The sequence below is a fragment of the Sprattus sprattus genome (assembly GCF_963457725.1).
Source record: "Sprattus sprattus genome assembly, chromosome: 7".
Taxonomy (NCBI): Eukaryota; Metazoa; Chordata; class Actinopteri; order Clupeiformes; family Clupeidae; genus Sprattus; species Sprattus sprattus.
This window is the reverse complement of record NC_137926.1, coordinates 4,132,120-4,152,119: the sequence shown is the minus strand read 5'-3', so window position 1 is coordinate 4,152,119 and position 20,000 is coordinate 4,132,120. Positions and strand designations below refer to the sequence as shown.

The window sequence follows — 20,000 nt, the reverse complement described above, 5'->3', positions numbered from 1 at the left end:
TACGCAGGCATCATTTCAGGCCGTGTCTCTGAGTGTGAGTGCTGAGATGGAGACAGCCCAGCCGGACCTGATAGTGATCACAGATCATCACCGTGAGGTACTAGCATAGCAGCAGCCATTCTTGTAGTTACTGTTTCCCGTGGTTTAGTGTTGTCTCTACAATCTGACAATAATATCAACATCAGTTTTTACATTTATGTCTACTAAGTACTTAGAGTAAGGACTAAGTACATAAGTATCACACAGGGAGCGGTGCTTGTATTACATAGCTTACAAAACATACAAGCTCCCTGTGTATGTATCAACCATTTATTTGTGGGATCACATACTGTTAGCCTGGTGACACCAGCCTACGTATTTCCGCCTGAATTGATTTCAAGCTCATACTCAGTCTGGCCTAACCCCGTTGACAATCGTCTCCAGGACTCAAAATTTTGTAGGACCAATCAGCGAACAGTTCAGAGCTGTGACGCAAAACTCGCCTTGGAGGAAAAGACACGAAAAGCTATCGGAAAAGTTGTCTCAACTCTCGAGAACATCAGAAAATTAAAAGGAGAACAAGAGTATTTTCTTGTAAGTTTTATGATTGGAAAGGACGTCGTAGCTCTTCTCGCAACTGGCTTTGGGAAGAGTTTAATCTACCGAATGCTTACTAAACGTTGCTGATTGGTTAAGGGAACTCCAATGATTTTAAACCTCAAGATAAGCACCCGCCCATCTCGGAAACCAAAATGCATTGGGTTGGCCCAGACTGAAAGACGGAATGAAATGGAGTCACAGGCTGGTAATGGCCAGGCTAACATACTGTACCTTCTTACATGTATACTGCCCTCTTCAGGGCACAGAGTGAATTTAACAGTCGCTAGAGGAGGTGCTGTATTCACAGCAGGTGTCTGTGTTGTGAATGCTGTTCCCTCCATTCTTTATAGGTTAAAGTGATTATTAGCAAACCTGGAGGGAAAGGCGATGTACCCGTTGGTGTCATCGTTGGAAGTGTGCTTGGCGGCCTGCTTCTTCTGGCCGTAGCCACGGCCGTTCTGTGGAAGGTAGAGTATGTTTCATTGCAGAGTAATGACACTGATGTCTGCTGTACATAGTAAATATATAGTCTGTTGTTGATATATCAACAAAATATTGATATTGATGATATATCAACGGAATCCTGGAATCCTTTGCCCATTGTTGAAAACACCACGTATATAAAACATGGGACAGTAAGCCAGAGTGTGGTCTTGTTCCTCCCGCTTGGGTTGAAAACACCACATACATAAAACACGTGACAGTAAGCCAAAGCGTGGTCTTGTGTGTCTCCAGCTTGGGTTCTTCAAGAGGAAGTACGAGCAGCTGATGAAGGACGGCGAAGCGGACGAGGCTGAAACCGAGGCGCTCCAGAACGACGCCCCATAAGAGCTACGTCTCCTCCCTCAGGAGTCCAACCCGACCTACAACAAGCACTTAGATCCTTTTCCTACTACAAGCACTTAGACTACTTCAGACACCAACCCGACCTACGACCAACACTTAGACTACTTCAGACACCAACCCGACGTACGACCAACACTTAGACTACTTCAGACACCAACCCGACCTACGACCAACACTTAGACTACTTCAGCCACCATCGCTCTGGTCCACAAGGGCGGTGTGGGAACTGTGAGATAGAACAGTTGGTGTGGTGGAAAGACTTTTTCGTTAAAAGGCCTGTTGTTCATTAAATGGCCTGTGGCATTTGTAAAGGGGTGTTTGGGTGGGTGGGGGGGTGCAATAAGTGACTGATGTCCTACGAACTGAAAAAAGAGTCTCTGAAGTTGCAGAGTGAAGGGACAATGAGACAGCTATGCTGGCATAGCAATCTCGTTCATCTAGCGTGTCTTATTCTGTCAGGACCTCTAGTCGGCTTTTTAGGGTTCGGATATTTCCGTCATGCTACTGTAATACAGCTACTATCAGTCCATCAGTGAAACGCCGGTATTTTTGCATTCAATGTCCATTTGCTTAATAGCTGGACTGCATATCTCTGACATTGACTTGGATGAATGATGGGATGTCGGTCACAGACATGCCTGAATGACTGAGTCTTCTGTAAATATTTAAAAATCATGTCAGGTTTCTCTGAATCAAGATTCGTCCTGTTAAAATTCTTGTTGAAAAAGTGAATGCACATTTCAGTGTATGCTGGCATTTAGTCAGGGTGTTTGTTTTAAAATGTGAGTTACCATGTTAATTTATTTGAGACTAAAGGAATTTCAGACTGAATATTAGAAGCACCATTTCAAACAGGAACGCCATTAGAAACATTCTGAATGAGCATGTTCTGTGTTAAATCACGGTGAGTGTCTCATATTAACCACTGGTTATTTCAAAGACAAATCTGGATACTGCATCTAGTGTTCATACGTATGTAGTCCAAGCTTTCAAAGGGAAGTGTTCATTTGACCATGCATTGGGCGCCCTCCGGTGTTGAATGTGTGGAACTGTTGGGTTGGCACCCCAAGACAAATTTAGAGTGTTTCGTTTATCAGACTACATTGAGTCAGTTGCTCCTTACAAGGTAGCGTTCTGTGCAGTGATATGTGGATCCAGGGACAGTCCAAATCCCTTATACTTCTGAAACTATTCAGAAATGATACAGAATAATACATGGATGATAACAAAACACTGTTGTACTCAACAGTAGCGGTTTTTCATACAAAAAAAAAAAATCTTTATTACATGGGGTACGAACAGTTCAGTGTACATAAGATGTTTACAGTATGTTACTTTGCTCTTTAGCTGTTATCTGTTATGTGAATGGGAATTAAACCACTTGTTTTGACTGGCAGCGATATAGCAGGATTCATGTTGAAGGCTGTAATGTGTTGCATTGCAGTAAAGTCTTTTTAAAGAGTGACCGAGTTAAGTAATTCATTTGATAATTTTTGATGACTCTGATGTATGTATTTCCCTGCCCCTTCCTATAGAATCCGTGTACTGCTTTTGGTCAGCCCATAAACCAGACTGAACATCCACTTAATAATGAGACTAAATTGGAAAACTGAATGTGCAGGAAACATGGAGATATGTTTATAAATGTTACTAGTGGTCGATCCATATGCTATAATCATAGCATCTACAATACAAAATAATTGAAATGGCTATATTGATAACACAATAATATAAATCTCCAAATATGAATAACACATTTCTATGACAATCATCATGCCATAGGCTAGTTACATTACCATGCAGGAACACTGCAACCACTTGTACCTGAAGTAAGGCATTCCACAGTATGCAACAGCTCATTTATTCCACAGTATGCAACAGCTCATTCATTCCACAGTATGCAACAGCTCATTCCACAGTATGCAACAGCTCCTTAACCAGTATGCAGCAGCTCATTCCACAGTATGCAACAGCTTGTTCATTCCACAGTATGCAACAGCTCATTAACCAGTATGCAACAGCTCATTCATTCCACAGTATGCAGGAGCTCATTCCACAGTATGCAACAGCTCATTCCACAGTATGCAACAGCTCATTCATTCCACAGTATGCAACAGGGTTAGCCTTAACCCTAAACCACATATGCAAGAGCTCATTCCACCGTATATGCAAGAGCTCATTCCACAGTATGCAACAACTCATTCTAGCATCCAGATTAGCCTACTGTTACTTGGGAATAACTCTAATTGGCATGTAGGCTATCTGTTGTCAATTTCAACAAGGGGGTGGGCATTTAAAACAACAACAAGAGCACGTAATTGATAGTAATTGTTTGAGAGAGATAAGGAATGTTGTGTGTGTGAGAAAGTATAATTCCCCCCCTTCTCACCGTTAAACTGAAATGAGTCTGACTCATGTTGACCTGCAAGAGCGGGAGAGAACCTAAGACTCCTCCTCTACAACGGTTGGGTCCAGTTAGGTCAATTGGACCAATTAAGCCCAAGTGGCAGCCTTATTTAATGGGTGCTTCATTAAGCCCAAGTGGCAGCCATTTAAAGGGTGCCTCATTCCTTGTTTGAGGGGGCTGAGAAAATGAGCACTTACCTGCTGTGAGTTCAAGTGAATGAATACTGTGAATACTGTGTGCCTAGTTTGCTTGGTTTTGACATTTTTGACTCTGAATTTATGTTTGTTTGTTTGTTTTGTGAACATGTTCAAAGTCAAAGTGTCACATGCACCAAATAGCTTCAGCGCAGAGAAATTATTTTGACCTGGCAGGCAACATCTACGCAGGCATACAAGATAAAAAAAATAACATGTAACAAAAGTAACATATAACATTTATTTTTATGTTTTTCTGTTAACCTAGACTTCTATGTAACAAGGTTCAACAATTTAAATTTAAATGTTTGGGGGTCATTGAAGAGAATTCCCTATGAAGAATAAATAGGATATATTTTTGTAAAAAAAAAGCCACCATCTCCTGCACCTTGTTTTTTCCCGACTTCACTATACCGACTCCAGCCGCCCACATCTCAGAACGCGGAGTGGCCGCCTCCGTCCCTCACAGTGCGTAAGAGAGAGAGTTTATAGCCAAATGTGAATTACAATGGTCGATTATTCACACACAATAAAAAACAATTAACTGAAATACCTCAAGAAAGGTATCCTGCTATGGTGCAATGGATTTCGGCGATGTTAAACAATTACATAATAAGGATGCTCTCTTAGTTGTAACGAAAATTAAAAACTAGTCAGTCAGTGTACCATCTAAGATGATTCATTTAAAAGTCATCAAAAACGTTAGGATACGTATGTGTTCTGGTCTCCAATTCCGTGGAATAAGTCCTCTGTTTGGTAGATAAAAAAAGGGGGAAACACGGTAGCCTACAACGCTCCAGCACCAGTCAAGATGCATACCCGTCCTACAGAGAGGTGTGACTGCGACGTGACGGAATCTTTCATTGTCTCTGAGCCGTTTGTCGCTAAAAGTTGTATGGCAGCCAACTCTGTCATGGATTTAATTTTTACGAAGGAATTCGTTTTTTGGTTTTTAATTCAAGGTAGGAGTTATTTGATACTGCATACACACGTTTATTCCTGTTATTTTACATCATAAGATATGTCCTTCTAGAAGTTTTAAGGATTGGTTGTCACCTTTTAAATAATTATATCTATGGTTTTGTCATGTTCTTTCTTGCCATATTCTCAAATCCTAAAGCATCAAGGGTAGCCTAGTGAATTCACTGGTTTAGCTAGAGTGGTCCAAATGATAAGAGAATGAAGAAGATGAAAAGTGGAGACAGAATCATGAGTTTGATTCCCATGATGAAATTCACACAGGTACAGCCTCATATTCTTATTTGAACAAAATGTCTGGCTTTAATGTGAACAACAACATCTGAAGCGCGGTAACTCTGGCGTTCCCTCTGAGTTCGTATCATGTTTTAGCTTGTTTCAGCTAGTGTGTCGATTTGATAAATAATACCATAATACCTTTGTGGGGAGACATTGGACGGCACACGTCACCTCTGCCAAAAAGGTTTGGATGTGGAACTGTACAGCACGTCTTTACCTACTTTTCACTGTGTATGTGACCTTAGGTGTTATGTGTTTATGTTTTTCTGTTAACGTAGACTTCTGTACTTTGAAGTGAGTATATTCTTCATCTTAATTCTTAAAGTTGTATCCCTGTGTTGACTGTGGTGCTTGCCCCTGCTTGGAATGGCCACAATGACAGACTGGGGAACTTACTGGTTGAGCATGTAGTGTGTGTAATGTGTGGCTGTCGTCATGGTGGTCAGGTTGAGGGGCTTATCTCACCCAAACCACCACACTTCATACTCGACTTCTCAACACAAAGGACTTATGTGAACTGACTTCAAAACTGTCAGCAAAGTAGGAAACACCAACACATATGCACATTACGTATTAACTTACTTTAAAGAAAGCCCATGCCTCCCTACCTTAAAGGCACCCAGTGCAACTTTCGAGGCTTAAAAATAAACATTCAATTTCTAGTCTTTTTTACACGTACTAAGTTTCAATAACTCCATACGATTACATATCGACATTCAAAGAGCAAAGATAATACGTCGTTGTGTGGTGAGAACTGATAGAAAATCGTAAACAACAACAATCGCCTCCATTTTCTTTATTTTTTGTAACCTACAATAAATAAAGCAGGATTCCAGTCAATGGAAAAATGGCCTCTCCCCACCGGCGATTGTTGTTGTTTACGATTTTCTATCAGTTCTCACCACACAACGACGTCTCATCTTTGCTCCTTGAATGTCGATATGTAATGGTATGGAGTTATTGAAACTTACTACGTGTAAAAAAGACTAGAAATTGAATGTTTATTTTTCATTGAATGTTTATATAAAGTTGCACTGGGTGCCTTTAAGTATGCAAGTGTCCTAGGATGACCTAGGATGTGAAAATATATTGATTTGATAACAAACCTAGAGCCAACAGAATTTTACTCCACTAGTCAATTTGCACTGTTGAGGGTGCTGAAATATCTGACCACTTCTCTGGAAAAAAAGTATGATTGAGTACTACTAATAATAATAATGGATTTTATTTTTATAGCACACTTTCACATACAAAGAGGTCTCAATGTGCAGTGACAGGGTCACAATAGCAATTAAAAACAGTGCATTTTAAAAACAAACAGTGAAACTACTCTGAGTACTACTTGTATATTTCCAATATTAGAGTCTTGCACTTGTTGACAGACTCAAATGAGGCAGTGACATGGGGCTCAATATATCTGATGCTTTGTTTTTGTTTGTATTGTTTCGTTTGTTTGTTTTGTCCCTCCCAGAAGGTTATATCAAATACAGCCGCGGAAAAAATTAAGAGACCACTTCAAAATTATCAGTTTCTCTGGTTTTACTATTTATTGGTATGTGTTAAAGTAAAATGTACATTTTTGTTTTATTCTATAACCTACTGGCAACATTCCTACCAAATTTCAAATAAAAATATTGTCATTTAGATAATTTATTTGCAGAAAAATGACAATTGGTCAAAATAGCAAAAAAGATGCAGTGTCTTCAGATCTCGAATAATGCAAAGAAAACAGGCTCATATCCATTTTTAAACTACACAATACTAATGCTTACACTTAGGAAGAGTTCAGAAATCAATATTTGGTGGAATAACCTTGATTTAAAATCACAACTTTCATGTGTCTTGGCATGCTCTCCACCAGTCTTTCACATTGCCGTTGGGTGACTTTATGCTACTCCTGGCGCAAGAATTCAAGCAGCTCGGCTTCTTTTCATGGCTTGTGACCATCCATCTTCCTCTTGATCACATTTCAGAGGTTTTTTATGGGATTCAGGTCTCGAAATTGGGCTGGCCATGACAGGGTCCTGATCTGGTGGTACTCCATCCACACCTTTACTGGCCTGGCTGTGTGGCATGGAGCATTGCCCTGCTGGAAAAAACACTTCTCAGAGTTGGGGAACATTGTCAGAGCAAAAGGAAGCAAGTTTTTCTTCCGGGACAACGTTGTGCTTTGCCTGGCTGAGGTTTGTAAAAGACCATAAGGATTGAAAAAGCGGACTGGAGGTTCTTCTAAGTTCGTCTTCTCTGATGAGTCCGATTTCACAGTAGGTGCAAGACTCTCTGGCTTGTAGGCCTCTCCAGGTCCCCGTCTAACCATCAGACGACCATGTGTTGGGCAAAGCTGAAAATTGGACTCATCAGAGAAGACGAACTAGAAGACCCTCCAGTCCGCTTTTTTCAATCCTTATGGTCTTTTACAAACCTCAGCCAGGCAAAGTACAACGTTGTCCCGGAAGAAAAACTTGCTTCCTTTTGCTCTGACAATGTTCCCCAACTCTGAAAAGTGTTTTTTCCAGCAGGGCAATGCTCCATGCCACACAGCCAGGCCAGTAAAGGTGTGGATGGAGTTCCACCAGATCAGGACCCTGTCATGGCCAGCCCAATTTCGAGACCTGAATCCCATAAAAAACCTCTGAAATGTGATCAAGAGGAAGATGGATGGTCACAAGCCATGAAAAGAAGCCGAGCTGCTTGAATTCTTGCGCCAGGAGTAGCATAAAGTCACCCAACGGCAATGTGAAAGACTGGTGGAGAGCATGCCAAGACACATGAAAGTTGTGATTTTAAATCAAGGTTATTCCACCAAATATTGATTTCTGAACTCTTCCTAAGTGTAAGCATTAGTATTGTGTAGTTTAAAAATGAATATGAGCTTGTTTTCTTTGCATTATTCGAGATCTGAAGACACTGCATCTTTTTTGCTATTTTGAACAATTGTCATTTTTCTGCAAATAAATGATCTAAATGACAATATTTTTATTTGAAATTTGGTAGGAATGTTGCCAGTAGGTTATAGAATAAAACAAAAATGTACATTTTACTTTAACACATACCAATAAATAGTAAAACCAGAGAAACTGATAATTTTGAAGTGGTCTCTTAATTTTTTCCGCGGCTGTATCTCTTCAATGCATGTGCATAACATGTGTAAATGTATTTCACCGTCATTTGACTTTTGTGGCAGGCTGGTTGATTCCACACTGGGCAAGGCATATTTAATTATTATTTATTTTAATATATATATCATTGTTTAAGATTTGTTTTGGGGCTTTTTGCCTTTAATCGATAGGACAGTGAAGGTTTGGACAGGAAATGAGATGGAGAGAAGAGGTGGGGAGTGGGATCGGGAAATGACAGCGGGGCAAATTCGAAGCCGTGTCCCCGTGGGTGTTCAAGCCCTTATATGGTCGGGGCTACTGCTTGTGCCACAGTGCCCCCCATTTGATAATATATTGATATGTGTATTTAACGTAACCTTTTCTCCTTGCAGGCTGGTTGATTCCACACTGGGCAAGGCATATAATTAATATTTATTTTATAATATATTGATATGTGTATTTAACGTAACCTCTCCTCCTTGCAGGCTGGTTGATTCAACACTGGGCAAGGCATATTTAATTAATATTTATTTTATAATATATTTCTATGCGTATTTAACGTAACCTCTTCTCCTTGCAGGCTGGTTGATTCCACAGGGTCAGAGTTTTAATGTCGGGACCGCTGGAGCCAAAGTGTTCTCTGGCCCGGCGCTGGAGGAGTTTGGTTACACCGTTCAGCAGTTCACCAACCACCAGGGGAAATGGTTTGGCCTCTGTACTTATGTAGTGTGTGTGTGTGTGACGGACATCCAGGACTTATTTGTCTAGATGTTGGATTGATGCCCTATAAGCATTGTCTAGTTTATTAAACACAAGGAAGAAGCAAAGTTAAAAATAATGAAGTTCTTTTGAACTGAAGGAACCCTGCTGTGTGTGTATATCTATTCCCAGGCATACAGTGTGTGTGTCCTTTAGATGAGGTCACATCACACACACACACACACACACACACACACACACACAGACACAGACACAGACACACACACACACACACACACATCACATAAACATACACACATGCACACACAGCCTCAACGCTCCTGCCAAGACAAGCTGTGTGATGAGAACACATGTGTAAGTTTGACGACAAGAAATGCAATATGCACTCATCTTCCCTCGCAGTTCATACAATATTCACTGACTATTACAAACACCTCTACATTACTACACATCATGTGTGTTTATCAGTAATGCTGGCAAGCAGGAGTACACTGGTAACACCGGATCTGTTTTTATTGCTTTATCTTCAAAGTCCTAGAGCCCAATAGCAACTCTGATCCAGATACATACACACACACATACAAGCACACAGCCAGACACACGTACACACACACACACAAGCACACACACAGACACACGTACACACACACGCACACACATAAACACATTGCAGCTCTGATCCAGAGGAGGATCAGAGACAGGGTCAGAGACACTCAAAAGGTTTCTAGGAGCCCCCACTCTTTCTTCCCAGGAACACTGAACCATGACACAGACGTCACAGTTTACTGTGCTGGTTAAATAAACCAGATCCTGGGACAGACAAACCTCTTTGAATTCAAGGCTGACAATGAACCAGTGATGACACTCACTCATACAACACACATTTCCAAAGTCTCTGCAAAAATAGAGGTTCTAGAAGGCTCATCTTCAGAAGCAATAGTAAACACATTTAAACAACATTCTGCTGTTACATTAAAAGAATGATATGTTTTTGTAGGTAGCGAGTTTGTACAACATATTGAAATTCCTTGTGATGGTGTGGTCATAAAGGAGGTAGAAGACTCATCTTCAGAAGCAATAGTAAACACATTTAAACAACATTCTGTTGTTACATTAAAAAAATGATATGTTTTTGTAGGTAGCGAGTTTGTACAACATATTGAAATTCCTTGTGATGGTGTGGTCATAAAGGAGAGATAAATCATTTTGTTCCCACTGGCTCCCCAGGCAGGAGAGATTTTACAGCATAACTTTGCCAAATATACTGCCAAAATATACCAGTTAGGAAGCCTTTATCAGTGCCAACCTGTTGTATGTAAGCAACAAGTCTGTTGGGCTTGTTAAAGCTCCATTATGTCATTGTGTCTTCCTTGTTTACTGCCCCCAAATTGTCAAAAATATTGGTTGTTTCACGAGACTAGAATTCAACTCACAGTAAACGTTTGAGAGTGTGTCTGTCCTCCAGCACTTCCACTGTGTGTGTGTGTGTGTGTGTGTGTGTGTGTGTGTCTGTGTGTCTGTGTGTGTGTGTGTCTGTGTGTCTGTGTGTGTGTGTGTGTGTGGGTGTGTGTGTGTGTGTGTCTGTGTGTCTGTGTGTCTGTCCTCCAGCACTTCCACTGTGTGTGTGTGTGTGTGTGTGTGTGTGTGTCTGTGTGTATGTCTGTGTGTGTGTGTGTGTGTGTGTGTGTGTATGTGTGTGTGTGTGTGTGTGTGTGTGTGTGTGTGTGTGTGTGTGTGTGTGTGTGTGTGTGTGTGTGTTATTGGTCCTGTCCTCTAGGTTGTTGGTGGGTTCTCCATGGAGTGGAAGCCCAGACAACAGGAAAGGGGACGTTTACAAGTGTGACATCACAGGTCCAGGATCCAGCTGTGAGAGGCTGAATTTGCAAAGTAAGATGGCTATATTTGGGAACATGAACATTTTAACAAATCCCTCTCAATCCATGCTTACTTGAAATTAGCACTTGTAGCCCTGCCTTTGATTAGCTTAACAAAGTGTATAAACCTTCTTTCCCATTTCAGATTCAGTCACCATCCCAGATGTGGAGAACATTAATGTAAACATGAGCCTGGGCTCGATGCTAACTCACTCCACAAATGAGACTTTCATGGTAATGTCTGTGGACACAAGCAGCCATTACAAATGAATGAATGAATGAATGAATGAACGGACTGATTGAAAATGTTCAGTGACGGTATGCTAGCTAGCTGTGAACCACCTCAAACTTTTTGTATAGAATAAATTACAAGCTATAAATAAGTTATAAATTATATTCAAATTAACTCAAATGTGTTCTATAAACTATCATATACATTATTGTATACTCAAATACACAAATGTATCTAGTCTTGTTCTCTCTAGTTTCCTAGTCTCTGTAGTTTACTCAAACAACACTACTAATCTGTCCTTACAGTGTGTTCCTTGTGGGATGTGTGGGATGTAACTGTTTATCTGTGTGTTCCCTGTGATGTCACGACTAATCTGTGTGTTCCCTGTGATGTCACTCCTAATCTCTGTGTTCCCTGTGATGTCACTGCTAATCTGTGTGTTCCCTGTGATGTCACTACCACTCTGTGTTGCCTGTGATGTCACTCCTAATCTGTGTGTTCCCTGTGATGTCACTACTAATCTGTGTGTCCCCTGTGATTTCACTTCTTATCTGTGTGTTCCCTGTGATGTCACTCCTAATCTGTGTGTTCCCTGTGATGTCACTCCTAATCTGTGTGTTCCCTGCGGGTCCCCGTAGACATGCGGGCCACTCTGGGCCCAGCGATGTGGGAGTCACTACTTCCTGCCAGGAGTCTGCGTTGAAGTCAGCTCTCAGTTCAGTTCGCTTCACGCTTTTGTTCCTGTTCGTCTGAGTAAGAGCCTTTTGTATTTCCCTCCACAATATATACCACTATTTAATCTACCCAGTGAGATTACTATCCCTCCACTATCTAATCTACCCAGTGAGATTAATATCCCTCCACTATTTAATCTACCCAGTGATATTACTATCCCTCCACTATCTAATCTACCCAGTGAGATTAATATCCCTCCACTATTTAATCTACCCAGTGAGATGAATATCCCTCCACTATTTAATCTACCCAGTGAGATTCATATCCCTCCACTATCTAATCTACCCAGTGAGATTAATATCCCTCCACTATTTAATCTACCCAGTGAGATTCATATCCCTCCACTATCTAATCTACCCAGTGAGATTCATATCCCTCCACTATCTAATCTACCCAGTGAGATTAATATCCCTCCACTATCTAATCTACCCAGTGAGATTAATATCCCTCCACTATCTAATGTACCCAGTGAGATTAATATCCCTCCACTATCTAATCTACCCAGTGAGGTTAATATCCCTCCACTATCTAATCTACCCAGTGAGGTTAATATCCCTCCACATTACAGACCACTATCTAATCTACCCAGTGAAATTAATATCCCTCCACTATCTAATGTACCCAGTGAGATTAATATCCCTCCACTATCTAATCTACCCAGTGAGATTAATATCCCTCCACTATCTAATCTACCCAGTGAGCTTCATATCCCTCCACTATCTAATGTACCCAGTGGAATTAGTGTTCTGCCTATCAGCTTGGGCTTTTTAATTATGTTATTCATTCAAAGCACAATGGCATCGTGAGGTGTTTATTTATTGTCCCTTTTTCACATTTGTATTTTATTGTTCCTTGCTTTACTCTGCACTGATGCATTTGTGCAAATATTGCATTATTTATAACAAACATTAATTAGCAATTAGCTCTTATCATGCATTTTGTTTTTTTGTGTGGACAAAACCTCTGGTATTACAGCATGCATAACTTCCTTTCCTGTTTAAGCTCAGGATAATAGTGGAAGTTGAGGAGGCTACTAGTTTGAAATTTAATGCTCCATTAATTAACAGACTGTGGGCCAGTGGACCTGATGATTGTACTGGACGGATCAGACAGCATATATCCATGGCAACCAGTCATCGCATTCCTCAAGAAACTGCTAGAAAATCTGGAAATTGGGCCTGATAAAACTCAGGCAAGTTAAGTCATTTAAACACTGTTTAAGGCACATTGTGTGTATGTATAACATATGAAATGTGCTAGATAAATAAACTTGAACTTAAACTGTTGATATGATATAAATATATGATATAAAGTGAAAGCTTATGCTGTAAATGAAAACTTGTGCTGTCCTCCGGCAAAATCCTCGGATGCCCACGCTTGGTTCAAGTTAGCTTGTTCAGAATAACAGACTTGTGGAAGACGGCTTAGCGAAAGAATGTGTTTATTCAAATCACATGCCACGGTCATCTCCATACAACACAAGCATGCACAAGGCACGTCTGCATGTTGAGGAGTCGGTCTCCTTGCTTCTTCTTCTTCTCATTACAAAAAGGTTGTGATTCTTATAGTATGGAATTAACATGTAAACAATACCGAAATGAAAGTAGGAAGTATGACCTAATTTGGTCTGACTCAATTAGGTCTCAATTAATTAAGTGTCTGTCTGGGGTCCTGGCAACCATTGATCTCCAGCTGTTCCTTCCTTCCTGACCCTGGACAATAGCTATTTGATGTCTCAGGGGCCAAATGGTTGGGGAACAGGCCTGCACCCGTCTGTGAGGCCTTAGATGCATATTGACAGAATGGACCTTGCTGTGATTGCATATGACTGAAATCTATGTAATCTAACAAAATGTACAAAACATCACATTACCGTTGCATGTATTTAGGTCAGCGTTATGCAGTATGCAGTGGACACATCCTTTGAATTCCGGTTCAACTCTTATGGAAGTAAAGAGTCCATGCTTGCTGCCGTGTCTAATATGGACCAGAAACGAGGGGATAGGACCAACACATTCTCAGCCATTCGCTTCGCCAGGTATATCTCTAATACCACTTGGAAATTATAATTGACTAATTGATTTTGCGATAATGCTATATATCAATATATAGATTGTTTTCAGTCTCCTCTCATTCTCTCTCTCTCTCTCTCTCTCTCTCTCATTCCCTGTGAGGGACTGTGTGTGGGTGTGGGTGTGTGTGTGTGTGTGTGTGTGTGTGTGTGTGTGTGTGTGTGTGTGTGTGTGTGTGTGTGTGTGTGTGTGTGTGTGTGTGTGTGTGTGTGTGTGTTGCAGTGAATATGCGTTCCTCCCACAGTCTGGAGGTCGTCCAGGTGCCAGTAAAGTAATGGTGGTGGTGTCTGATGGGGAGTCTAATGATAAAGTCATACGAGACCAAGTGATTGCCGCGTGTGAAAAGGGGAGGATCACTCGCTTTAGCATTGCTGTGAGTCTGATGTATTCTATATGAACTTACTGAATTATATTAAAATGTGCATTGGATATACAGTGTAACTTGTTAGATATGCATTATAATATTCAATATAGGTCTTTTTTTGCATATATTTTGCATAGGAATGCCAAAATGTCTATAAGACAAGCACTTTTAGACAAATTCTGCTTGTAACCCTGCTTGTCAAGACACCTTGTGTAATGCACAAGAACTTCTCTTTCATAGCAAGAAAGTTTACGTGAAATACAATGAAACAATACCCCAGATGTTCACACAAGTACAACACTATATGAAGTGCATAAAGCTTTTGCATTCATACAATTCACACATTCAAAATTAATTCATCATGCATGTATCTCTACAGTCGAACAACATCCGTATTTAGAGCCTGCAGTGTTAGGAATTGAATGTGTGTTCTTGGAGATGCCACCATCGGCAGGTGCAATGACCGCACAGTTTCTTAGTTTTGGAGAGTCCGTGTGCTCAGGCTTCTGTGGCCCCTTGCTTTTAAAGGTCCTCGGCTACTACAACAAGAACAACATAGACCCCAAAACTCTAATCACGGAGATGGAGTCCATAGCCAGCACCCCAACGGAGCGGCACTACTTCCATGTAGCGGCAGAAGAAGCTCTTCAGGAGATGGCAGCAACTCTGGGAGATCGCATTTTCAATATAGAGGGTCGGTGTTCATATACTGTATGTGTATTTATGCTGTTACGGGAAAGTGTCTTTTTTGCTCAGTTTTGCTGATCATATGCATGGTTTCGAAATGAGGTGTGGTTGTATGCGAGTTGCCACCAAAGTTCTCTTATTGTTCGGTTTTGTGTGTGTGTGTGTGTGTCTCTGTGTGTGTGTGTGTGTGTGTGTGTGTGTATATGCGTCTATACACTGCAGGGACTGGCAAAGGTGAAGATTTCAAGATGGAGTTTGCCCAAACTGGTTTCAGCGCTCACCAGACCAGCAAGGTTTATGTTTTCACTTCTCCCACCCTCACGTCTCTCCCCCCCTTAAGCAGGTTAACACGCAACCAAGCACGCAGACCCTAAAGCACTTGACTTGAGCAGGTTAACACGCAACCAAGCATGCAGACCCTAAAGCGCTCAAGCAGGTTAACACGCAACCAAGCATGCAGACCCTAAAGCGCTCAAGCAGGTTAACACGCAACCAAGCATGCAGACCCTAAAGCGCTCAAGCAGGTTAACACGCAACCAAGCATGCAGACCCTAAAGCGCTCAAGCAGGTTAACATGCAACCAAGCATGCAGACCCTAAAGCGCTCAAGCAGGTTAACACGCAACCAAGCATGCAGACCCTAAAGCGCTCAAGCAGGTTAACCCTAGACACACTAAAGTGAAAGAACTTTCAGAAATGAATTACAGAACAAAAAAGTTTCTTCTTTTTAAAGAATTACTATATTTCTACCTAGTACGAGGTATCTATATTTACATATATTTTAATACATTTGGTGAGCCGTGCTATACATAGTTTATGGTTGTTTTTAAGGGGGTTATTGTTGTTGGTTATTGTTATTGTTGTGGTTGCTGTAGGACGTGGTGATGTTGGGAGCGGTGGGAGCGTTTGGGTGGAGTGGAACGGTTGTTCATCGAAAAGGACAAAATTTCAATGTTTTGCCTGAAAAAGCTTTCGAGAACATCCTGGACAATAAGAATCACAGTGCCTACCTTGGTAAGTAGTCTGATAAAAGGGATCTGTCCGTTCGCCTCATCTGCAAAACAGTTTTCTTTGAGTTCTTAATGGCAGATTGCTAGTGAGTCATTTAACCAGGCTACTCAGTGACATCCCTGAGGCACGGCCATCTTAGTCTAGTAAAAATCTTTGGTATATTTCTTCTGCTATCCACACAGGCTACTCCGTGACATCTCTGAGGCACGGCAGCACTGAGTACTTTGTTGCAGGAGCCCCACGGGCCAACCACACGGGCCTGGTTGTGGTGTACACAGTGGACAGCACAGGACAGGCCGCCATCAGAGATACACAGAGGGGAACTCAGGTAACTCCATCAGAGACACACACAGACAGAGGGGAACTCAGGTAAGGCCACTACTACTGTCACTCTGCCTGAGAGTACAATGTATATTTGTTTCTCTGATTCCGTCACTGAATGTAAACATGAATAGTAACTAATCCTTCCTATTTTTACGGAGGTTTCAACTGACATGCTGGATTTGTATTTTATATATCGTCTGAAGGGAAAGATGCAGGGGAATGTCTAGCAGCATTCACAGTTTAAACCACAGGATGTTCTGTTGGGGACTCTCTTCGTAAAGCACTGCATGAGTGAAGGCTGTTTATCTGTTTGAAAAGGTCTAGGGCCTAAGGTTTGGGGTGGCTGTCTACCTGTTTGAAAAGGGTGCAGGGTCTAAGGTTTGGGGTGGCTGTCTACCTGTTTGAAAAGGGTCTAAGGTTTGGGGTGGCTGTTTACCTGTTTGAAAAGGGTGTAAGGTTTGGGGTGGCTGTTTACCTGTTTGAAAAGGTCCTAAGGTTTGGGGTGGCTGTCTACCTGTTTGAAAAGGTCTAGGGTCTAAGGTTTGGGGAGGCTGTCTACCTGTTTGAAAAGGGTGCAGGGTCTAAGGTTTGGGGTGGCTGTTTACCTGTTTGAAAAGGGTCTAAGGTTTGGGGTGGCTGTTTACCTGTTTGAAAAGGGTCTAAGGTTTGGGGTGGCTGTTTACCTGTTTGAAAATGGTCTAAGGTTTGGGGTGGCTGTCTACCTGTTTGAAAAGGGTGTAAGGTTTGGGGTGGCTGTCTACCTGTTTGAAAAGGGTCTAAGGTTTGGGGTGGCTGTTTACCTGTTTGAAAAGGGTCTAAGGTTTGGGGTGGCTGTTGGTGTGTTGGTGTCAGAAAGGGTACTGGAATGCCTGTAAGTAATGGAGAGTAACATTTTAAACGTATGGAGTAGTGTTAAAGTGTGGTGAATAGAGCTAGGGACTACTCAGGGTTAACGTATGGAGTAGTGTTAAAGTGTGGTGAATAGAGCTAGGGACTACTCAGGCTGCGGATTGTGGGTTGGTGCCCACAGCTAGGAAGGGTGGCGGTATGGTTGGAATACATTTGGAGGATGTTAGGTTTAGGGTTAAGGTTAGGTTTAGGGATGGGATTGGAAGATTAGGGTTAGGAGTACAGTGATTTTGGGGTTTTAGTTAGGGTTGTAACTCCACCTTCAATGTTTCTAAATAATATACAGGTCACAGAATGACTGGTGGTGGCCAAAGTGTAACCATGTGTGCTTCTTTTGTAGATTGGCGGTGGACATGGGGTGATGTGCTGACATGTTGTGACATGTGGTGACAATGGCCTCTGGTTGTTTTGGGACAATCTGTTTGAACTTGTGCTTCTTGTGTAGATCGGCTCGTACTTCGGCAGTGTGCTCTGCCCTCTGGATGTGAATAAAGATGGTGTGACGGACGTGCTGCTGGTGGGAGCGCCCATGTTCATGAGCGAGGAGAAGAAGGAGAGAGGGAAGGTGTACCTGTTCGCCGTCACCCATGTGAGTAAGGAACTCATCATCACTCAAGATCTAATTGAAGCTGGAAGGTTGTATTTTTGAGAAACTACTGCGACATTTAGGAATATTATAGTTTAATAACTATGTCAAGGATATTGTAGTTATGAACTAAATGAATATTTTGGTCAATTTTAGATTTCTAGATTACTAATGGAGGGTAATACAGATGTATGATAAATGAAAGACCTGCATCCAAATCATGTCAGGGGATTGTGAGTGAGCAGGGCTCCCTGGAGGGTTAGGGTTAGGGTTATAAAACGAGCTTCATACCGATTGTTTCAGGGGATTCTGAGTGAGCAGGGCTCCCTGGAGGGCCCCTCAGCGGTGGAGAACGCCTGCTTTGGCACGGCCATCTCTGCTGTGCCCGACCTCAACCTGGACGGCTTCAGTGACGTTGTGGTAGGAGCGCCTCTGGAGGACAGCAGCCGTGGAGTCGTATACGTCTACTTCGGAGACAAGACCACCGTCCGACTGCAACACTCACAGGTGGACAGAGCATCTGATAATAATATATTAATTAATATACCTCACATACATTCTTCTTGTCATCGAAACGAAACACTGCAATGATTACTATGCTTTACTTAAATAGAGAACTTTATTGAAGGCAATAGACCACATGTGGGGGGATTTGTTCAAAACACTGTAGTTGTGTGGACCTCCTCAAATATCCCAGTGATATGTAAACCTCTCACTGTGGTGAGTGCTAGGAGTTAAGGTACATTTATGCTACTCCGAGCCCTCTCCGAGCAAATCTCGTACGGGAAGGTAGAAACATTCGTAGGTGCACGACAGCCTCTCCAAGGTGCTCGGAGAGGGCTCAGAGAGATCGGAAAGGCGTTCCCTGTGTCCGACTCCGTGAAATCGGAGTAGCATAAATTTCACTTTACATCACGATCATGGGTGTTGTAGAGAATTGCTGGACTGAAGGTGGACCCTGGGCTGCAGTACTTCGGACGCTCTCTAGATGGCAGTGGAGACCTGAATGGAGACACCATCCCTGACCTCTCAGTGGGGGCTTATGGGAAGGCGGTGCAGCTCTGGTGAGTCTGGCCCGAAAATTCCTCTTTAAGTGATTCATTCGTTAGTGATTCACGAGGCTCCCTGTTCTGTCTTCAGAGTTGTATCTGAGGTCTGTCTCAAACCCACGTCTCAAATCTGATTCATTACCTCAGAACTGGTAAAGAAAATAAATCACACTTTGAAATGTCTTTTCTCATGTCCAACAAATCCTCGACCAATCTGGAGCAACGTGTGAGAAACAAGCGATGACAGACATTTTTAGAATTTAAGATATCCCAGGATACCAGGGCATTCCGTGCTCAATTGTACTGATTTGTTGATAAGTTGCTAATTCAATTTGACATGGGAACATCTTATTGTGAGTGCCTTTTACTGTCTGCTAATTGCAGCATCGGTCTTGTGTTACCAGCGTCAGCATCAATTAAATAGTTAAAAAAACACAAACAAACACAAAACAGATAGGAGGGGTAGAAGCAATCTGTAGAGTTCTGTAAGGACGTTTAGTCAAAGCAGCCACCCACCAAGTTTGAAAGAAATTAATTCCTAAGCCATTTGTGGAGTTACCGTGCCCTTACTGTCCCTATTCCTACCCAGACTAATGTGACCCTGATCCAGGCGGCCCTCGTTATGACAGAGCTGTGTTTGTGTTGTGGCAGGTCCTCGTTATGACAGAGCTGTGTTTGTGTTGTGGTAGGTCTCGGGGAATCGCCGTGGTAACTGCAGAGGTCTCCTGTACACCAGACAGACTCAGCATCCTGAATAAAACCTGCCCTTCACGAGGGAGGTTAGCGTCCTGTTTCACGGCTAAGTTGTGCTTCAATGCACAGTTCAGGCCCACTGCGCTCGTGGGACCCGTGGGTAGGCTACCCCGCTCGCACCCTTTCACTGACTACAAGCAGCACTCGCCAAAGACTTAAAGAAAGAAAGAAAATCATAATAATTGTGACATACTTTAGAACTGAAATGTTACAGAATATTTACAGAACTTTTAGAAACCTTTCAAAACAGCTGATTTGAACACTGTCTCTTTTCTCTAAATGTTTTTTATAGCCATAACGTACA

The 20,000-nt window shown here is 42.0% G+C and overlaps 2 protein-coding genes across 2 annotated transcripts in view; both read left to right on the top strand.

Annotated features, from left to right (window-relative positions):
• Nucleotides 1-1,407, top strand: part of LOC308367664 (integrin alpha-2-like) — a gene marked incomplete at both ends in the record, with an annotated part of 27,875 nt that extends 26,468 nt beyond the window's left edge. Inside the window, 3 exons of the mRNA XM_080841642.1 lie at nucleotides 8-97; nucleotides 930-1,046; nucleotides 1,315-1,407. Of these exons, the coding sequence (XP_080697768.1) occupies nucleotides 8-97; nucleotides 930-1,046; nucleotides 1,315-1,407 (300 nt within the window). The remainder of the gene's footprint in view (nucleotides 1-7; nucleotides 98-929; nucleotides 1,047-1,314) is intronic.
• A 7,226-nt stretch (nucleotides 1,408-8,633) lies between these two features.
• The window catches only part of LOC308368411 (integrin alpha-2-like), a gene marked incomplete at both ends in the record, with an annotated part of 18,804 nt that continues 7,437 nt past the window's right edge, over nucleotides 8,634-20,000 (top strand). The window contains 17 exons of the mRNA XM_080842581.1: nucleotides 8,634-8,670; nucleotides 8,962-9,085; nucleotides 10,879-10,988; nucleotides 11,121-11,209; nucleotides 11,846-11,960; nucleotides 13,010-13,134; nucleotides 13,832-13,980; nucleotides 14,237-14,387; nucleotides 14,907-15,072; nucleotides 15,288-15,358; nucleotides 15,940-16,078; nucleotides 16,258-16,403; nucleotides 17,754-17,897; nucleotides 18,198-18,401; nucleotides 18,828-18,958; nucleotides 19,633-19,796; nucleotides 19,989-20,000. The exon at nucleotides 19,989-20,000 is cut by the window's right edge and continues 137 nt beyond it. Of these exons, the coding sequence (XP_080698707.1) occupies nucleotides 8,634-8,670; nucleotides 8,962-9,085; nucleotides 10,879-10,988; nucleotides 11,121-11,209; nucleotides 11,846-11,960; nucleotides 13,010-13,134; nucleotides 13,832-13,980; nucleotides 14,237-14,387; nucleotides 14,907-15,072; nucleotides 15,288-15,358; nucleotides 15,940-16,078; nucleotides 16,258-16,403; nucleotides 17,754-17,897; nucleotides 18,198-18,401; nucleotides 18,828-18,958; nucleotides 19,633-19,796; nucleotides 19,989-20,000 (2,077 nt within the window). The remainder of the gene's footprint in view (nucleotides 8,671-8,961; nucleotides 9,086-10,878; nucleotides 10,989-11,120; nucleotides 11,210-11,845; nucleotides 11,961-13,009; nucleotides 13,135-13,831; nucleotides 13,981-14,236; nucleotides 14,388-14,906; nucleotides 15,073-15,287; nucleotides 15,359-15,939; nucleotides 16,079-16,257; nucleotides 16,404-17,753; nucleotides 17,898-18,197; nucleotides 18,402-18,827; nucleotides 18,959-19,632; nucleotides 19,797-19,988) is intronic.